The sequence below is a fragment of the Rhyacophila brunnea genome, unplaced genomic scaffold (genome assembly GCF_057557595.1).
Source record: "Rhyacophila brunnea isolate RB1 unplaced genomic scaffold, BYU_Rbru_1.0 scaffold_2, whole genome shotgun sequence".
Lineage (NCBI taxonomy): Eukaryota > Metazoa > Arthropoda > Insecta > Trichoptera > Rhyacophilidae > Rhyacophila > Rhyacophila brunnea.
This window is the reverse complement of record NW_028232859.1, coordinates 5312895-5335355: the sequence shown is the minus strand read 5'-3', so window position 1 is coordinate 5335355 and position 22461 is coordinate 5312895. Positions and strand designations below refer to the sequence as shown.

The window sequence follows — 22461 nt, the reverse complement described above, 5'->3', positions numbered from 1 at the left end:
ATTTGACCGATTTTAAATCAAATCAATAAATATTGGAATTACATTTACAAATATATAAACTTTACGACGACATTTATTGCTGAAGAATGAAAAATTATGTTCTAACAAATGGAAGGGAATACTTTTCGAAAATAAATATCTTAAGTATTTAAATAAAATAAAAGGAATTGTAAATGCATAAATTATATAGTAGAAAGAATCTGCGATGTAAATAAAAAAAATATTACCTTCCTGTACTGCACAGAATAAATCACAATTTGTTTTCAGGTTGGCAACACAAAGTTTGTATGTCAGTATTATCATTTGAACTAATTGTTATCAATCTATTACGATTACAAATACATTCAGTGTCTGGAACTACACAACAGTTTGGCCCATTTGATATATTACATATGAGGCGTCTAATTCCAAAAAGCGATAAGTCCACATTTGGTCAAAATCGAGAAAAAAATACGCACGTATTCTTTGTATAATTTTACACAATATGCATTGATCTATATATTCCAAAACGCGACATAACCCTACAAAAAAAATTAGAAGTCTCGATTTATTACAAAAAGCTCCGTGTTTCACGTTATTTAAAGCTTGGTTGATTTCGCGCGTGTTTAAGTCAACCAATAAGGGAACGTTCAATATTGAAAAGGACGTCTTCCATGCTGTAGCATCTGGTAAACTCATGGCAGTGCCACGGAAATATGTGCCTTATGCGGAATAAATTAAAAAGTGAGGTACTAGTAGCGCTACGTCCAATTATATTTTGTCTATATTTATTACATTTAAGAGTTTATCGGTTGAAACAAATTGCCATGTGGTTCTAATTTCGACATAGAATACAACGGAAAACATAATCTCACGTTATAACAAATAATTGAAGCTTGAAACATAAAAACGTTGTTTCCCGAAAATATTGAATTGTGGACTTGTCGCTTTTTGTAATTAGACGCCTCATATTATGATATAGGAATATAGGATACGCTCTTAACTAACTTCGCATAGATTTTACGCATTCATATTTCTGGCATTTATGCACGATTTTGATATTTCGACAATCGGCCAATACGAGGCCAGTGTGCAACTGATGAGGTTTTATGTCGCAGCTAATTTCAAGGTAGTCTAAACTGACAATGGGCTCTGTACGATTTATGCAATTATGGGTATCTCCATAAGCAGCGGTGACAAAATGTCAAACCATAAATATATTGCTCCTCAATAATAAATCAAAAGAAAGTTTAATTAAGTTTAAGTGCATTTAATTGCATTAAGGTTTAATTTCGTCACTGCAAAATTTTTGCACCTCATCTCGATTGATAGGTTTAACAAAACATTTACTTTACTTTCAATTAAGTACATAAAAACATGAATCAGACACATTTACAATATTTATACTAAATGAAATTTTGAATATTGACAGTAAATTTCCAGACACCGTGCAGTAAATTATTATTGCGGGATCGAATAAATATCGGATACAAATAAATAATAAAAAATCAAAATATACAAATAGGTACACAACCGATACAATAAGTTTTCTCATGATTAAATCTTCACTGTACAAAAATTGTCTTTGAAAAAACTTCAACAACCAACATTTATCTATTAACCATCATCAATAGCAACAAAAATAACAAATACTTTGTAAAAAGCCACTGGGATGTGCTTATTATGTAATATGTACATACATAAAAATTATCATGATAATAAAAAAACAACCACTCTAACACCTAAACAGCATTTTCCAGTTCGTAAGGTAAAACACTAATATTACAAGTATATAAAAACAATGATAAACGAGTTTGTGTTTTGAGACCGCCATTTATAATTATAATTGTTCGACGACACATTCTTCAAAACGAATTAATTCAGCATTCACGTTCGCTAACCGTCCACATTTTCACGCCTCAACACTCCATTGTTTTCATGCTTAATCCATTTTTTCAATCAATGAAAACTTTTAACGATAACAAACATGAGAGCGTACCTCGGCAGAGTCACTTCGGGATGGTGAACTTTGACAGGGAACACTGTTTGAAATTACACGAAATCATTCGATGCCGGGATTAAAGTTCAGCATGGGGTCTCTGTAGCTTCCATACGCAGGCTGCTCCGTGGACGAGCAGTAGGTGGTGGTGCTGACTCGGTCGCCGTTCCCTAGAGTGTCTGACCCCATCCGGTCTCCGTCCCCTTTCCCGCCACCGAGGACGCTCCCGATGGGTGGCGGCGCCCCCTGCAACCGGCCGCACTGCGCGTCAGTCGCACCCCACATGTTGACTATCGGATCAACAGTACTCTTTTGAAAGCCGCTCGAACTGTCCACTTTGGGCATGGGGCTGAAATGGCCCAGGTTCCAGCCCCCCGGGACAGTCTCAGAAGGACCGGGCCGCCCTCCCGGGGACGTCTCCCGGCCTGCGGGACTAAAGCGGCCGAGGCCCCAAGCGCGGGCCGGGACGGGGATGGCAGTCTCGGGGCTGGGGACGGGGGCGGGCGAGGCCTCCGCCCGGGCCATGGGGCTGAAGCGGTCTAGATTCCACTGGCCGCACGGCTTCCCACCGGATGAGGAGACGCGGCCTGCGTCGGGACTCGGCATCATCGCCCCGGAGCCGGGGGCTGGGCCGAATCTCTCCAGGTTCCAACCGTTGCCCGAGCGGGACGCGGCCCCGGGAGCGCCTCCTTCCGGACTGAACCTCTCTCGGTCCCGACCACCGCGTACGGGCGTAGGCTCTCCGGTCACAGTTGACTGCGGCACGTCCGGTGGACTCTTGCGGGATGACTGTGGGCTCTCTTGTCTAGCAGCAGACGGACTGAAGGTTTCCCTTCCAGCGGAGTGGGCCTCGTCTGGACTTGGCTGCGAGGAGGACAAGCTCTCGTCCTTGGTGAATGGACTGCGTGGATCGCCCAGCCTCCCACCGGATGATCCAGAAGGGTCCCGCCCGGAATCGCAATCACCAAGATCGGAAGCGCTCACTGCTTCCCGACCGCAATCTGAAATGTTGCTGGGCGGAGTGCAAACAACGCTCTGCCGGGGAGAGAAGGGATCGCGTGAAGAAGCCGATGTACTCTTGGGGGCAGGACTGAAGGCCGGTGGCGAGGGGGCGAGCGGGGAGAAGTCCTGTCCTGAAGTAACAGCAGTCGGACTACTCCCGCGAGACGGGTCAGGGCTCTTGCTTCCAGAGTTACCTTTGGAAGCTTCATTAGTCCCATCGGACGTAATCTTCTTGTCTTCTGCAGATTTCTTTGACTCCTCTATCTTTTTCTTGGCCTCCTCTTGCTTAAGCTTGGCTTCCTCCTGGGCCTTCTTTTTCTCCTCCTTGGCGATTCTCTCTCTCTCTTCCTTCTCTTTCTGCTTGACAGGATCGAGGCTATCACGAAGGTCGTCCAGCTCTTTGCCCATATAGTGTCGCTTCATCCCCCGGGGCAGTGCTCGGCAGGAGGCCAGGTTCACCGACTCCAGACTGGGACACTTGAGAAGGATCCGTTTTACCGGTTCGAACGAGACCGGCGTCCCGCACAAGTTCAATATCCTGCAGGAAGAAAACCAACATTAAATTGAATGCAATGCAACTATTAACAATAGATCAACTGTGAATTAGAAGAATAATAAAAATGACAAACCTAAGCTTACTCTCGGCCCCTTTTTCAGATAGCGCTTCGATGGCAGCGTTCAAAGGAGAAGTCGCAGTGGACCAGGCAAGGTCCACTTCTAGAAGACTGTGCGACCACTTCTCGCATATCAACTCTAAACACGAACTCGCCTGACGTGTTACACAACAACCTGCGATGAAATCATATATCAACAGAAGAAGAATATTTAAAAAAACACAAATATGTTTATAATATTTATAACCACAAATGTCTAAAAGAAATGAAAATTATTTTGATTCTAATATGATTGAAAATAATATATAGTGTGACTTCTATAATAGGGACTTATGGTACGTTTACATTTGACACTAATATCGTCATATTTATGTATGACACCATATTCACTTAAGTGTAAACAGTAAGTATATTTGTATCTGCCACTTATTTTGCGTGTGTCGACTCTCACCTACCACTTATTCAATCTACTTATATACGCAAATGTAAACACCGCGTATTCGACAAGTTCGAACTTGGAGCGATATATCACCGAAGTTGGACCACCGTCTACTTTTATGTCAAGTACCTGACACAATATTCGTAGTTTGACAGGTACCTAGTGAATTGCATATGTATATTTCTAAAACAACGGACAATCAATAATCATAGGTACACCATGAATGTATGCCCAACGTTTACGTTAATAAATGTACTGTAGCGATCTGTCAAAAATCATAGACAATGAGAAATAAATCGGATGTGCCGTGTTCTATGGATTTTGTTCGAAAATAAAATATCGCTTGTTCTCGGCACATACGATTAATTCTGATGCACTCTGTGAAGAAAAAATTCGCTTGAAATGGTATTACCTAATTCATTTTGGCCCACACCTGCACTCGTATTAGGTACGATAATATTATATTGAATATGCAATGACGATCAAGTGCTAGATATCGCAATGTTACTGTTAATCGTTCTTCTACGCATTTCTGAATTGTGTGTCTTGTTTTTTGGCAAAAGGTCCAATCTTGCAAACTAAAGTTCACAAATTGAGTTGGATCTTCGATTTTAAACTCTGACATTAAACGGAAGGCACCTAGTTCTTCTCGTCGCTGAATCCATTCCCGCACCCATCTAGACCATTTTTTCCTCCTTTTTGTTGCCAAAAGACTTAAAATAATAACACTCGCTGCTTTCTTTTTTAACATTCCCATATTGACAACTGACATAACGTTTTTGAGAAGTATACAAAATAAGTGTCCGAATAAATTACAATATCATATGTAAACACCGCATATATTTATTCCAATGTTGCCATTGAATAAAGTGTCGAGACTTTATTTCAACGAGAAGTATACCAGAATTTTATGTCAGATCCATGCAGGTGTAAACAGTAAATGAAATTTTATGTCCGACACATAAAATAAGTATAACGGTATAAGTGTCAGATGTAAACGTACCATTACACATCATGACTAAAAAAGTGAACTCCATACTTGCTCTTTCACGTACATCTTTATGCCTCTGCTTCCCATTTCTGTATTTTTATACTACATAAAATACATTGATGTGTCTGACTACTACACATAAGAAAACACGTTTTTTCCAATTTATTTGCTGGTGTGATCTGCGAGTCCCTGATAACTATCTAAGAAATCAGGACCATCACTTGTTCGTTCTCTCAAGGTACAGAATTAACCTGCCATTGATGATGCCAATAAGAAGGGCAATAGCCATGACAAGAGTATAAATTTGAATTTGAAATCAGAGTCAGTTCTTTTCATATTCATTTATTCAAATATTGATTATTAAGATTACTCACCACTCAAAAACAGATGCTGCAGATCCCAAGCTGGAACCTTAATAAGACCAGAGTCGGTTATTCGAATGCATCCTCTCACGTCAAGCAATCTCAGAGAAGTGGACGCCTTCAGCAGTCGACCGAGAGCGTCATCATCCACCAATTTGTAATCCGTCGAAGGACACGCCACAGACAGTTCTTCCAGAAGTGGAAACCCAGGAGACTCCATCTATTCATATGAATAAAACAATACAACATAGTATGTATTATCAAAGAGGCATCTCAGATTTGTAAAGGTCATAGAGCTTGGACTATATACTAGAGAGAGCCAAGCCATATGAACTTTTACTATTTACAGTACTTCATTTAGAACGTAGCCACAGAAAAAAAATATTTTGGAATTCGGCACATTAAAACAATGTGTTTATCTTTGAGTTGATATTTCGGTAATGTTTGGATCTAGGAAGATTCGGCGGCATCCAGTTGGCACCAAGAAAACTAGACGGATATCTGAAGTCCACACAGATGAATGAAATGTGTGTATGTTATGACTTGAACCGACAGGTTAAACATAAAGCATCTATTTAAAATATAAATTGGAATTAACCTTTAGATTTGTATGGAATAAACGATTCATTGTACGGCTACTCAGCTGTAGAGCAAGGTATAAGTGTACTTCAACGTGGTGATGAAGCTTAAAAAAAATAATATTAATTAATAAGGCATACCTGTTCTTGTGTTGTGGCAGAGGCAAGCACGACTTGGGAGTTGGTAATCCTGAGGACTCGCAGACAAGGGCATCCCTTCTGCAAACCCTCCAAAGGAATTATGGCGGGATGGCTGACTGAGGCTAGGTTCGAAAGATCCAACAGCTCTAACTTTGGGCAATTCGCCTAAAGACAAAATTACACAAATCTTAAAATAATACAATTTACTCCTTCCAAAAACCTCTTTTTGAAGACATATTGCACCGGGTTAAAAAGTTAACAAGAGATCACTTATTAGAGAGTTATTGAAAAATTGTCATAAACTGCTCAATAACCTGCGATGTTCAGGTTAAATTACATACATATTATTATAGTCGAACTTGGTTATTATGAGGAATTTGCTCGTTATAAGCATTACTCGTTATATAACATTTTTCGCGCCACGTTCTATTTAAGCATAGAACATAAAAAATCTGAAAACCATCGTAAAAATCCCCGAAACAAGCATGGCATTCATAAACTACAAAAGAAGTTGTTTATTGTAATGAAGTACTGAGCCGTCGGCGCTGGCTTCATAAAGCTTGGATTTTTTACATGCAATTTCAACCATATGTGTGGATACTTTTTCAATGTTGTCGGCGAAAACACCAATTAGATACTTAGATACTTAACTAGTGTCATAAAGGTAATCCGATCCCGGCGGCATCGGTCTAGTTAACTGTCCGGTCTGATTTTGTTGCTTAGGGCCGAAAATGTTGTTTTTAAACGATCGACACATTAACTGTTTTGTTCGGTATACCCGAGAAGTACCTCGTTATAAAAGTGAATAAATGTATGGAGAAAATCATAAACTAAAATGTCAACGAATGTTTCCTCATTACATCCGAGATCTCGCTATTTCCGTGATCGTACTAACTAAGTTCGACTGTATCAATTGAATTGCATTTAGATGGAGGAAACCATTAAAACTACACAGACCACAAGGAAACATAATTATATGTCACATGTGTGTCATTTTGAATAAACCGATGACATTTTCAAACCTTCAATAATTGCTACATTAATCTTACACTATAAGATTTAAATATAACACATAAAAATATTAGATTATATTATTTCCTATTTCTGAAAAACAACAAACATAATAAATAGAATTCCGACAGGCTAGATACCAATACAGTAAATTTTGACGCAGGGTTTGAATGTGTGAGAGTTTTCCAACAAAAATGAACCACGCATTATAGATGTACAATAGTGTGTGTAATACACCAATATTAAATGAGCGTCAATGCATAAGCCGAGAGCAGTTGTCAGAATTCGACATATGACGTATTCTTGACACGTGTTTAAATTTATCCCGTATTCTTCCTCACTCGAGATCGGTTGCCGGATGGCATCTCCTTACTCGTTAGGTATTTCAGTTCCCATTATATCTGAGTTCCCTGTAAAAAAACATTTCATGTGCTATATATTTTAAATCATTAATCCCGGTCGCACTTACAAAATTGTCTCGACTGCAACATGGTCATAAATCAAATAGACCGGCAATGTTGCATCTCTCTTCCACGCACATAGATGGGAGCATGCCGGGACAGTGATGTCACGAGCATATGCGCGTGCAGACATAATATTTTGGTATTCTACATGCGGCTGATGTCGAGTGAAATTGGTTACATGCGACAAGCAGATGTATTTTTCTACCATATATTATGTCGCACCAAAGTTACATGTATTTTGTGAATGTTTTAAATTTTTTTAAAGAGTTTTTATCATCAATACTATCCAATAACTACATATACGAGGGTAGTTCCATAAGTTCGCGGAATGGGACAGAAAGAAAAGAATAATATTCTTTATCATTTATTCATATATTATAATAATATTATGTTTTATATTCTTATTTTTCAATATAATCTCCTAGGATATGAATGCACTTCTTGGATCTATAGATTAATTTTGCCAAACCTTCATAAAAATAATTTTCCGAATTGCCTTCAAAATACTCATTTACGCCTACCTATAGGGACTCATCATCATCAAAATATTTTCTACATAAGGCATAAAGCCCACCAAAAGCGTAGGATCGGGACGGTCACTGCGAAGTAGGCCCGTGAAGCGTAAATACAACCGAAATGACACTCCTCCCACCCGCACATTACTCTTCACCTATGTAATAAGATGCACGAGGAGCACAAAATAATTTTTATTTTTCGCGCCTCTCATAACAAAGCAATAAAATTATTATTTTATTTCTCGGCGGCTTGTAATTCATATTCACGATGACATAATTCTACTAGCAATATATCACATACCCAGCAACTAAACAATAACTTCTTTGTTATTAAAATAATGGAGGCGCCCGTCTATCGACAACACGTCCAGAAGCGGGTAAAATAAAACAGCGCGCGCCCCTTTTGCTTGCCGTGTTCAATGGGCTTTGACATATTTAACAACGTAGTATTTTCGTTAATTCGTCCCGCTGAGAAGCCAAACGCGTGAATCATGGGGCGAGCGGGCACAGCGCTTCGTCAAAACCAGTGTGCTTTGCCATATTTCATCACGTATTTTCGATGATTCATATTGAATATGCGTAAGCGCCCAGCACGCCCAATTGTATGTGCCCGGCGCCTATGTCTTTCTTCAAATTTGGAAACAGGTAATAATCACTAGGTGCCAGATCAGGAATGTGAGGTGGATGAGGCAATATGATCTTAAACTTCTTGGGGGCTGAACCATCCTTTTTATGCAACTGCATGGACTCCTGTTTTAATTCAGGGTCATAATGATGAACCCACGTTTCATCTCCCGTAACAATTTTGTTGATAAGTTCTTCTTGATTGACGCCAGATAGTTTTAAAAACTGCCGAGAACATTCCACACGGTTACTTTTTTGATGTGGTTTTCGTGTATAATTCTGGAAATTGTCGTTTTGGATAGATTGCACCCTTCTGTGATTTCGATTAATTTTAACCGATTATTTTCCATAAGATCTTCGATTATTAATGCCATTTCACGTTTAGTGACGACACTTGGCATTCCAACAACGGTAATCATCTTCTAATGACTCTCTATCTTGTATAAATAAACGTGACCATTTGTAAATCATGGTTTTACCACAACAGAGAGTTCCATAAACCAATTTCATTTCATTTTGGATGGTTTCCACACTTTTCCGTTTTATGAGGAATTTAATACTGCACGTTGCTCAATATTTGACATTTTTTAAATTATCATAGACTTGCATTTGTTCTTTTGAATATTGGAAGCGATTTAATGGAACAATCAACTAATATTTTATGCGACTCTAAAAATAAACATTCGTCGCCTAAATCTAATAGGAAATCAAGAACAAAATTGCTTCATAGAAAAGGTGCAGGCTTACCCGAGTGCCTCCATGACTGATGAGAATCGGCGCTGGACAAGTGCGTTGATGATGGATAATAAACACTTCAGTATTCTTATAGTCTACCCAAACTTAATAAATTTCAACAAATATTTATTTACACCCCCGTTTTAAATATTATTAGTTTGTTTTGATAATTAATCATGACACTATACCTACACTAAACAGAACTGAGAAAGAATAAAATCAACACCAATGCTACTTAATAATATTTTTTGAGCACTTCAAAATTTCAATAATTAAGCTTTTCATGATATTGTCTATCCCACCCATCGACCGCCTATATTTTTTTCGAGTATACATTGTTATGCTTATAGACGGAAAGTTAGAAAATCTTTCCAATATACGGTCGAGCTCGGTTATTACGATCACGGGTACAGCGAGATCTCGGATGTAACGAGGAAACATTCGTTGACATTTTAGTTTATGATTTTCTCCATACACTTATTCACTTTTATAATGTGCTCCTTATCGGGTATACCGAGTTAAAATATCGTCAAAAATTTTCTCAAAACTGTTAATGTGTCGATCACTTAAAAACATTTCGACCCGAAGCAATAAAATCCGACCGGGCAGGTGCAAGTGGACAACATTGAAAAAGTATCCACGCATATGGTTGAAAAAAAAATCCAAGGTTTGTGAAGTAAGTAGGTACCTACCAGCGTTCATTACAATAAACAACTTCTTTTGTAGTTTATGAAAAATTCTAATTGTGTACTTTTGATTGATTTGCGACTTTTTGTGTTATGTGACCGCTCATTTAAAAATACCTATTCTCGGTATTATAACGCTTATAACGAGCAAATTCACTCGGTCCCATCTCCCTCGTAATAACCAAGTTCGACTGTACTCGCTTGTCTACCAAACATGTTTACGTACCCATCGACGATCTTATAGAACAAAATGGACTTGGAAGATATTCGCTTGTGGTCTTCATATACATAATATGATTTGACAAAAATATCAACCTCGCAGAACACTGTATGTAAAACTGAATTAAACATTTTTTTTGTGAATTGTTAATTAGAATGTGTAAAACACTAATAATTAGTCCCATTTTACTTATTTGGCAATTCACAGCTCAAAATTTACTGATTTACATACTTTTACCCAAAGATAGAGTGAAAAAATGCGCCCTGACTTTCTTAATCATGACATAGACAATATTCATTTATAGAAATGATCTTACCGCCAAGGTATTGAGTATCATGGGCAAGCCGGTGACTTTATTGTTGGCCAGGGTTAGGTGGGTCAGTCGGTCGGCCATCGCCTGCGTCACTAGAGACATGCTAGCCACCGACAGGCAGCTGCCAGATGACCCCGTCTCCGAGGACTGGAACATACAACCGATCGACTTATTGCGGTGTTACAACATTGATTGAGAATGCAACCGTGGAAATATTCTTACTCTCCTTTTGCAACCGTACTTTCCAGGTGACACTCGAAATGTAAAATAATATTTTGATACTATACGTAAACCACAATGTGGAGAGGTCATAACAAAGTTTAATGAAAAATGGTTATGAACTATTTATGATTATGAACAATTTATGGTTATTATTCAGATAATAAAAAAAAGTGTCTATTTAACGAGAGATACAGATATATACTGACTGTGGAACTGAGGTCAAGTCTGGCAAGCTTCTCGAGCCCCGCGGTGAGCTCTTTCAGTTGCTCTCCCGTGAGTCTCTTCCAGCCCGTCAAGTTGAGCTCCCGCAAGCCGGGACAGCACTCCACTAAACTGGCAATCACCCACGCCAAATTCGATACCTTCCAATTGCCTGAAAATTATTAGTTAGATGATGTAAATAAGACTTGCACCAACTTTTTTTTCACCATACTGACTCAAGACAAAGAATACCACAATGTGAAGGTATTTCATCAGAATTCTATTTACGAGGATTGGTTGTTGGCCATTGGCTCAGGGGATGGAAAGAATCATTTTAATTTATATCAATTTGACTCTGATTATAAGTGAAAGGATCCGAGTGGTATAAAGTCTAGACTAAACTTGTCAATAGCGTTGTTATGTAATAGGAAGAGAGATTAAGCAATGAGTAAAAAAATATTATGTAATCGATAAGCCTCATAAGCTTTAGTAACTTAAGTAACACATACTTCCCATTGATATGTCATGAATTGTGTAGGTATTATATATCAACTTGTGTGTAAATAATCATCTACTATGTATCGAGTCTTTGCCACTGTTGTGCTACAATATAAAACATTTGACTTACTCAAATTTAAATGGTGACACATCGTAAGCCTATTTTCTAAGAGCCAAACCAGTCGATGGTCTGTCTTCCATTTGTCCTTGGTGTTGTGCGAGAGCTCGACGCTTCCCCAAAGAGCCGCCGCTGTGCTCGCCCCGTGCCACAGCTTGCACACCTCTCCCATCCTGGCAAACAACAGATTACACCGTCAATACAATATTACAAAGTTTATGTGATTAACAAAGAATACTGAGGAGTCAATATCTTTCAAATAGTACATCTATTGACATGTTCAACATCTCTATTCAAGCACTGAAAAATTACAGTAAAAGAATTTTTCAACATGACATTTTCAACAACATGTCTTTTGATAACGATCGAAAATGATTTGTACCATGTCAGTCGTAGCGATTCTAATTATGCACAAAACTCTTTTATTCGGCGCTCTTGTTTAAATTACAAAATGTATTTCTCCACCATTGATCCTTTTAATAATCCACCTGTTTCATTTTAACAAGATATCTCCAAAATTTTGTATAAATAGATATATATACTTTTTTGTATATAATTTAATTATTCATTATTCTTCCTCATTCTTCTCATGTAATTTTCTTATGTAATTTCTTTATATTTATGTTATTCTTACTCTCTATCTTGTTAGGCTTAACTATATTATAATTTATACATGGAAACTTTGCTGGTTGCAATAACTTTTTCATTATTACATTTAAATTTTTTGTAATCAATATGTAACTGTTTGTTTCCTTAATAAATAAAATAAAATAAAAAAATAACCTTTTTAAAATCAATTAACCACTATAATTGAATAAAATGGTCGTAATTACGCAGCATTTCATTTCTATAAGTCTACAGCGGGGTGTCGAGAATTGATGAGCAGCTTCAAAATAATAATCATCCAATGACACTAAATTCATGCTACCAAGAACAGAACCGAAGATCATCAATCTACCGGTTTCGGCAGAGATAATAAAATGAATAGATTAGTAATACTGGTTGTTGCTTGACAGTAAAAAAAAGTATCGTCACCTGATAAGCGAAGGAAGCGTGCCTTCGAGAGCGGTGACGTGTTTGAATATCTCGGTGAGGATCTCCTCGGGTATTCTGGCTCCCCAAGCCGTCTGGAGTACGGCGGGTTTGGATTTGACGGGCGACGCTGCCGCCTCCGTTCGTGGACCGCTCCATTCAGCTGCTGGAGTCGCTTTGCTTGCTGCAAAATTCAAAGTAATCATTTCATCAATACAAGACGACAAAATAAATGATGTAATACTGAGGATTGAAATCATGCATAAAATTTCCAATCGCGGCATCCTGGAAATGGAGAAATCCATACTAAACAGATAATAATTGTACTTATGGCCCACCAATATGACTATTTTTCGGTGGCCCTCTAAATTTTCATGAATTTCTAAGCAATTACTGATAAAGAATTTTTCACTTTTTGAACACTGGCTACTATTAAATTTACCAACACTGTAAGGCCATCCGCTCACGTGAATACTCAAACAAGACTAGACTGAAACTCCAGTATCTAGCTAATGTATTTCAATGGCGGCTTGCTGACGGCAAGACTGGAATCTCTCAGTTTCAAAACGTCCGCGACTGAAACCGAAGAGACGCGACATGCTAGTCTCCCAGTCTCTCAGTTTGCAGTCACCCATAAAACAGTGGTACCAATATCAGTAGATTCAATGAAAAATCATATTTTCTTACCAAAATTGGTAGCACTGAACTGAACCAAATAACCAATAACAAGTCAAGACGACAAAAGTTAAAGATGGGAGAACCGATTTTTAATTTAAAATATGTGGCAGATGTTGAGAAACACTCCTGCTGTATAATTACAGGGTGCCAGAATATTCCCGTAAAGATATTACGGAAAAAGCTTAGAATGAAGTAGGAAAGACAATGGGTTTGACAGTTTGAGGTTATGAGATTATTAGTTTTCAGTAGCACCGTGTGCGAAGCATCAGTCACTGGCCAGTTTATGAGTTCCATCACCAACCAGTTCAACAGATTTTAGTTTCTGCGTGAGCGGATGGCCTTAGGCATAAAGCCCACCAAAGCGGCGCTCGGTGCGCTCACTACTGAGTAGGCCCCCTCCCACCCGCGCATTACCCTTCACCTATGTAATAAGGGGCACAAGAAGCACAAAATAATTATTATTATCAGCGTCTCTCATAACAAAGCAATAAAAATATTATATTATTTCTCGGGGCATGTAATTAATATTCACGATGACATCATTCTACCAGCGAAATATTGGACACGCAGCAAACTAAACAATGAGTTCACTGTTATTAAATAATTCCGAGGCGCCCGTCTGACGTACGATGCGTCCAGAAGCGGATAAAATAAACAGCGCGCGCCTCTTTTGCTTGCCGTGTCAATGAATGGGCTACGTTGTATTTTCGTTAATTCGTCTTGCTGAGAAGCCAAACCACGGGTGACTCATGGGGCGGGCGGGCACAATGCGTCGTCAAATCCAGTGTGCGCTGGCGTATTTGATTACGTTGTATTTTCGATGATTCACATTGAATATGCGCGAGCGCCCCGCAAGCCCGCTTTAGTGGGCTTTATGCCTTAGAGTTGCATAAATTATTCTGGTTGATAAAAATATTGTACGCATATATTGTTTTACATTATATTTTGCCATATAAGTACCTATACTCATTGTGCGTGACATGTTTCCAATTCAAAAAGTGAGAAGTGTTATATTAAAGCCTGATGTGCAAAATAGAGTCGAAGTGACGCTGCAACGTTACGCGCTATTCCCCAACGTTGAACGCAACATTGTGCAGCATTTCTACGTGACGCGGGACATGTTGTATGTTGTCGCTTCGCAAGCGAGCGCACAGGCCGCGTGTTTGTCCTGCGTTAAATGTACCGAGTGTAGACGGATGTGCAACATGTCGCTCAACATGAGTCACTCGAATACCCACTCTTCTTTCTCTTTGTAGTAAGAAGTTGCGCACTCACCACCTATTCTTTCTCTTATGTTTCAATAAACTACTCATTAAAATAAATATGTTCGCAGCACTGACCAACACAACCTCCTCGGGTGACATTTCTGAGACAACCGATATAAGTCCTGGTGTGTACAAGCAAAATATTACGCGATATGTTCCTCCATTTGTCCCCTAGTGAATACATGGCGTAAGTCTGGGGTTTGGGTTTCAAGACCACTACGACGAGTCATCCGTATACTAAGTTGCCGAGTCACCCTGACGGGGATCTATCCCAGGGTCACACTTCATACATTATTTTCTCTTGATTAAGCGATCTTTGATTGAGCACCACTGCTCCAACGGTGATCAACTTTGTACTGGAATAATTTAACACTTCGCTTTACTATAATAGAACTCATTGTCACATCAAAAATATATAGTCGCAACTTGTAGAATCGGTGACATTATTTTGTTCATCTGCTGAATAAACAATAATATAATTCATTTAATTAATATGAGGATGGGGTTGTAAAAGATTGTATCATTACCGTGTTTAAAAAAAAATCCTCAACATCTACTAATACCAATATTACGTAATAGAAATAAATGCACCAGCAATATTAATAGTAGGTAATACATTTCAGTTTATAACTATTTGATCTCGTCCATGTCTTAACGTGTGACAAATTAACCCACATATGAGGATTCTGTGCACATGTGGGCTACCTATCACCGACAAGCCCCTTCTCTTGACCAACTATTTTTGATCAGTGTGATGCCAACCAACAAAATATAAGTTGAGAATGTGACAAATTTTTATACTATTGCAATTAGATAAATGTTGAGAGTCAATGTATTATAAGTTAAATACCCTTAGCATGCGAAGCTTTGGCATTGTGCGTTGTGGTCTTCTGTCTAGGGGCGGGAGAGGGTGTGGCCACCACAGCAGTAGAAACTGAAGCAGATGCGACGGGAGCCGCACTGCCTCCGCCCCCTCCTCCTCCTCCGCCGGGGTTGTACTCCTCCCCCGAGCTGTCGTCCGCGCTGGGTGGTGTGGCAGCACGTCGTCGCCTTCTGCCACCCGCCGCTGCGGCTGCTCGTCTCGGTAGTGATGACGATTGCAGCCCCAACGCTTGCTGCTTTGCCTGTGAAATTATCATTATTTGTTATTAATTTGTTTGTACACAACCAGAGCATGTACCTTAAAATATTAATGTATATAGTTATGGTTACAAATTCGTAAACTCCTATTAAAGACAAAAAAAAAGAATACATTACATACATAACTTGAAAACATTTCAGATATATACCCACTAGAAAAAATCATACTTGAAAAAAATATGAACCTTGATGGGATTTAGTTATGTTCAATATTTGGAATGTTACATTCTCAAAATCTTGTGAATTGTTCATTTGAATAAAAGAAATAGTTTATTAAGAATACATTACATTAATAAAATATTACAAATTAGATAAAATAGATAACACAGGTAAATAAATACACAAAAAACAAGTTATCATTTGAAAATATAAACAGAAAAGTAAAATAAAATGAACATTTAAAATTATAAGAAAAGATAAGACATGTTCAGTACTCAACACAAAAAGTTCATTAACTGTAATACTTCTGTGCCTGAACAGAGGTATTGAACATGTCAATAGACAAACCATTGGAGAGAGAATGAATCCTTGAATTCAATGATTACGGGACGCACAAATTTGTGTTTTTGCTAATCGATTTTCAAATGCAAATAACACGTTAATTAAAAGTGCCTGTAGTCATTGTGTTAAAGAACGCATTGAAAAGTTTGATTTATAAAAATCTATGTGAAATGTATCACAAGATGTTGAGTAGAGATATGGGACATGAAATTGGATGAATCTATTATCTTATATATTATATATCTATCTACTTAAGAGCTTGGAGCAGTCAAAGATTGATCCAACATTTTAATACATAATCAAAAGTGTAACCATGATTCAAGCATTTTCAACAGATTACTGTAAACAATAGATTCATCTGGAATACCAGATTTGAAGCTAATGAAGTATATAAGGGGACCAAATCGTTTGTTGAGGTGAAAAATGATATTTATTGAGTACGCTAGAATTATTGAATATCTACATCTGTGTAAGATTGTTGCACCCAACCAAATAAAGCACCAACTCATTTCAAAAATCAAGTATCCACACAACAGAAAATTTTGCAAACCTCATAAATACCAGGAATCGAATTAATGTCATTTTGTACACAGTTCATTTTTTGTTTTAATTTTTTGAACTTAGCAACTCCTTTAAAGACACAAATTAAAGGGCTTTTACTATCGAAACATTTTCTTTATTAATCGTAGAATCTTGATATTTTTTTGTTTTGTCTTTGGGTGTATAGATTTTTGTAATTTAACTGTAGTGTTAGTTGCTTGTCAGTCATTAGACATTTTTTCTAAAACCAAGAAGGGGCTAATCTCAATAAATTATAGACACATTCAAATATGCAGATAAAACTGATTACCACGTAGACTTATAATGCCATGGCTCCTGGGTTACCATACCGTTAACATTTATTGTTTTTCAATGTGTGTTTGGACCAGAGAATGGACCTTATAGGTTGAGCAAGTGGCCAACGTCCATTTCTCGTAAAAACAAAAAATCTGTAAATACAATCTCCACTCTGTGTAGGCCCGTATGATCGTCTTAGGATCGGACATGGTAAAAGTCTGAGCTATGTTGACCATTGCCTAAATTAATAACAACATTATTTGGTTTAATTCGAACATTACAGAGAGTCAACAATGGTTGTTGTGTATTTGAAAAAATGGAGATTAGCCTTTCTGCTTTTAACATACTCATTGAGTCTATAAATGCATAATGCAGTTTAATTGTTCCCGGTCAGATACTTATTTGAAACTGTGCAACATATTTCGATATATAAATGCACATTGCATTATGTGCATACAAACCTAACAAATTAGTTTTTAATATTAATGAAAGTGTATTCAAGCGCAACTAGATAAGAATCAGAATTTATTTGACAACGCTTCAGCAGCCACTAATGACTGCCACACAAATGTATCCAAAACCAACCACTCAGCTCAGCTACATATTATTGTGTTGAAAAACATTGAATCTTCATTGTTAGAGGGCAAAATCAAATAATTTCAAAAAGTGCTACGTTTTAAAGCACCTCTCATATCTGTGTTAACTTTTAGAGCGAGATAGACAATTTTGACAGTTTAGATGTCTAACTTATTGTAACAATTATAATACCTCAATACATAAATATGATAAACTACCATCTATAGCCACCAGTGGCGAAGGGTGGAGGTAGGCTGTTAAGATCCGCCATAAATAGTGTACATTAAACTTTTTAAGACATACATATTTGTTTTCATTGAAATAAGACTACAATTTACAGATAGTGTTGGTTAGATTTTAAAATTCAATTAAACCCTGAGAAACCAAGCCATAATAGATAATAGTCAAAAAATACATGTCTATCTATAAAATATCTAAAATTATGCAATTAAATCATACATAACTTTGAGTATTTTATAGATAGAATAATATTTTTTATTTATTCTAGTTTGGTTTACGCAGGGCTTAATGAATTAAAAAAATGAACCAACAATATGTCTAATATGTAGTTTTAATCCAACGAAAACAAATAACTATGAATGAAAAAGTGTGCACAATTTTGTCGTATCGCCCAAATTAGACCAAATCTATTATGGTTTCGTTTAGGCAGGGTTTAATTGATTTTTAAAAACTAACTAACACCATCTGTAAATTGTAGTCTTAGTTCAATAAAAACAAATACATATGCCTAACAAAGTTTAGTGTGCACTATTTATAGCGAATCTTAACAGCCTACCTCCACCCTTCGCCACTGATAGCCACCGATAGAAGTCTTGTGTATAGAATCCCAATCTTTCATAAGACATAACAAACATACCGATTACAAAAACTATTTACATGGAATAGGCCTTGCACCAATGCCCACTGCATTCTGGATGCTGGCTATTGGTTTAGGAATAGTTTTAATGTATTTATAACATGAAAACTCTGTATCTATACTTATCTAATCTATCAATGTTATGAGACTGGTCAATTTGATAAAAATAAATAGGTTTCAAAGTTTTTATTTTTGAGAAAAATCTAAAATATTTAAATACCTAAGATATTGTTTAAATTAAATATAAAATGGGTTTAATTCAATAGGTACCTATGAATAATTGTTCTAAAATCTCTTCATCCACAAAAGAACTTCTTAAACCTCATTTTAATGATAAAAATAACTGAAAAGAATACACAATTTTGTAAATTGTGAGTTTATCTTTGAATCAATTACTTAGAAACACATTAAAATGTAAATTTATCAGTCAATTGTTTTTAAAACACTTTTATGCTTTGATATTTATTTGCCAGAGCTGTACTGAGATAAAAACCTGAGTCCTGATTTTGTGTTTCAAGCGTAAAATAAGTTTTTTTTTTAAATGAACCGCCATTATTTAAAATATTACACTACCATTACACAAACAATTGCAAATAACAATATGTATTAACTCTTGAAAACTTCACTCCCAGCAGACAACCAAAAATGTCACTCGGCGATGAATTTACTCCAATATAATTGTGTGTAAATAAGTCAATTTAAATAGTGTATAGATCAACGAATTTTTTTCGCTGTGCTGAAGACACCGATACGGGTAAATAACGTATTGAGTACGTCACCGGTTTAGAAATAATTTGAAGTTAGCTGTACAATAGCGGTATAAAATCTCATTGGCTGCATACCGCTAAATACCAATGGACTGCTAACTAATGAACAGCTCCGATTGCCTGCATCTTTTGAAGTGTAGTGAAAAGTAGCAAAAACAGAAATGTAGAAGGCGCCACAGCAGCAGTAGAGGGGTTTGTTGCTATTTATAAAATATCACATAAGCATTCCGGAGTTGCCGCACCTCCGCACAACGGCTAATACTCACAATCTGCAGCGACACGATTCCAGTGTGCAGTAGAGCCGAATAGGGCCTTAAATATTTGTGAAGGTTTCAACAATGGATGACAATGTCCCTCAACCCATCAATTAATAAATGATTTCCCCACAAGATCATTTTAGGATCAGAACAGCTAATTCGAATTGGAATAACAACCCCAATAGGACTAACTTTTAACTTTTAAGGAAAACTTTTTGGTAAAATGTGTGGACAATGTTTCAATAAGAGCAACACTACAATTAACTACCTACATTATTATACCCCATTTACACGTGCGTGAATTTACTGTTGACAATAAGTATTATCGCGCCCGTAAGATGTATGGGTAAACATGTATTATCCTGCAGTTGCAAGCTTGCATGCATGAATCATGCCGGCAAAAAAACGAACTACGAACAAATTATCAAGTTGACCGATTTTCACTACCCTGTCAAATAGTATGAAATAGTACCATAAAATGACAACATTGCGTCTCGCTCACACTTAAAGAATGAGATTGGAGAGACAGTCGGCACTTTTACGTGTAAACAGTTATTGCCACAATAGTTTAAAATACTCACTATTGCTGCCAGTAAATCCATGCACGTGTACAGGTGCTATTACATTCATTGGGCCCAGTCTACTAAAATTCTAGGTACAATTGCATAGATTCGGGCTAAAGAGTCTTACTACCTTACCTACGGTACCTTACCGTGCAGTGCCTACTTACTTAAAATCGATTCAGTACATAAAAGAATGGGGGTGAATTACCTGGCTTTGGGAGCTGGCTTTCCTAATTTTAAGTTTAATTCTACTTGTGTCTTCGGATATCTGACTGTGATAGGTTTCCACGGGTGCTTTCTTCCCGCTATCTTTTTGCTTCTTTTTGCTGGAGGAGCCCATTCCCATCATGCTGCGGGGCTTGCCACTCTTGGGCACTTCGGCCACGCTGCGCGGTTTGCCTCTCCTCGGGGGGATCTGGCTCATCTGGTGACTGAAAGGTTTGCCGCCCTTCCGCCGGCTCGACACTATCACGGAATCACTGTCACCATCATCGTCTTCCATATTGAGGTTCAACATTTCTAAGTTTTTTCCACCTTTAATATGTCTAGTCACTGCACTGTGTTTTTTCACTTTGTCTGGCCCCGATCTCTTGTCCTCTGGTGTTGATTTTCTGCGTTTGCTCTCGGGAGGCAGGTAGCCGTTTCTCCGGGAGCTGTGGGGGACGACGTCAGAGGGTGGGTCCCGCAAGCGACGCTCGTCTGACCTGCGCTTGCGAGAACTCCTCTCGCGAGGACGCCTCTCCTCCTCCTCCTCCTCTTCTTCTTCTTCATCGTTCGTGCCGTTGGAAAGTCGGAGCATCTTCTGCGATGCAATATCGTCTATGCTCTGCTCGAAGTCCGTCTCCAGCTTCACGCACGACACCTCGGAGAGCAGGGCGCCGCAGTCAGGGATGGCGGGAATCGTTTTGGGAAGTTTCACCGCAGGGTAAAGGTCCTTACGGACGAAGAGGATCTTCTTCGTCGCGTCCGGGGCCTGGGCCAGGTCTGGGGCCGGGGATGAGGCCGAAATCCGTGGAGACGGCGGGGGATCAGGGGTCCCAGCGTCCGCCTCGCCCTCGCCCTCGGTGGACGAGGCGGTCTCCGCCCCGGCGCTCCACTCCTCGTCTCCGCTGTCGGAGAACGCCTCCTCCTCTTCGCCGTCCTCTCGGGAGGAGCCGTCATCGTTGCGGCGCGCGCTCTCCGAAGAATTCTCGCCGGCGGAATCCGACATCGTCCAAGAGCGAAGGCGGCCGAGTGGTCCGCTCGCCCGACCTCCCGTCGCCGCTGTCGAACTGCGTATAAACAGATCACTCCCGGATCACATCATAAACAATGTACGTTGACACATCACATTTTCGATGGAGGTTCGCGCTTCGGCCGATTCGCCCGTCCGCCCTCGCGGGCGATCACATTTTAAGTAGTTATATCCCGACGAGGATTCCGGTTTCAGGCTAGCACTTCGGTGCAGATTATTTTTTTTCTTCTCGAGATCGCATTTTAGGTCATCCATATTCGTGTAACGATTTCATCGTTGGCGCGGGGCGGCTTCGCGTCGGGATCGCGACCCTCTGCGGTCTGGACTCTGTTGCACGCCTTTCCGAAGAATTCGTCGGAAAATTTACTGCACAAACGAAAATAATTAATTATTTTCATCGACATCCGAGTTTACGAAGACTGTTGACCTTGTTTAGAAGCTAATTGTGTTTCAAATTTTAATCAACAGAGTGCACAGGTTCCGTGACACAAGTGAACATGTACACTCTCACTAAATTTGTTTGTGTTGAAAAACGCAACTTTGAACGATCGTCAATTTCACGTAAAATGCATGCCATAGAGAACATTTTATGAAATAAAAAATTGTAAGGCAGTAGGTCAAAATAATGATGTACTTTTTATAAATTTATCTAAGTATTTAAAAATATTCTTTGCCTGTTTTTAATTGCATGAATTTATCTAATATTTATTATATTATTTACCTTTTTGTATAGGTAATTATTGCATACTTACCTATATTGTACTTTTACATTGGATGCATTAGCCAATCACTGGTATGTGCAAGTAATAGAAAATGACGCTAAACACGGAAGAATTATATTATTAGAAATAAAATGTTACCGTAAATTGTCTTAAAACCAACCTTATTTGTCCATGCCCCACTTTAACGCTTCAAAAATTGCATTCTCCCTCATATCAAAATTTTATAGTAACCTACCTAACAACTTCTGAAAAACATGAATAATTGCTTTAGATAAAAGATGCACATAGGCAATTATAGGT

The 22461-nt window shown here is 38.3% G+C and overlaps 1 protein-coding gene across 1 annotated transcript; it reads right to left on the bottom strand.

Annotated features, from left to right (window-relative positions):
• Positions 1 to 1049: 1049 nt before the first annotated feature.
• On the bottom strand, positions 1050 to 21945 carry Fbl6 (F-box and leucine-rich repeat protein 6). Its single transcript, XM_085947056.1, has 10 exons — positions 20414 to 21945; positions 15538 to 15811; positions 12748 to 12928; positions 11725 to 11885; positions 11102 to 11268; positions 10677 to 10820; positions 6106 to 6270; positions 5399 to 5606; positions 3610 to 3769; positions 1050 to 3518 (listed from the first exon to the last, which is right to left on the bottom strand). The coding sequence occupies exons 1-10, from the start codon at positions 21413 to 21415 to the stop codon at positions 2042 to 2044; spliced, it is 3939 nt and encodes a 1312-aa protein (XP_085803182.1). The 5' UTR covers positions 21416 to 21945; the 3' UTR covers positions 1050 to 2041.
• Positions 21946 to 22461: the final 516 nt, after the last annotated feature.

What these genes read in the sequence shown, in the direction of transcription:
- Fbl6 (XM_085947056.1), bottom strand. Translation starts at nt 21,415, where the DNA reads ATGTCGGATTCCGCCGGCGAGAATTCTTCGGAGAGCGCGCGCCGCAAC. An exon ending in GCAGCATCTGTTTTTGAGTG is followed by an intron (nt 3,770 to 5,398) that starts GTGAGTAATCTT and finishes ATTTCATCGCAG; the next exon opens with GTTGTTGTGTAACACGTCAG. An exon ending in GGGGCCGAGAGTAAGCTTAG is followed by an intron (nt 3,519 to 3,609) that starts GTTTGTCATTTT and finishes TTCTTCCTGCAG; the next exon opens with GATATTGAACTTGTGCGGGA.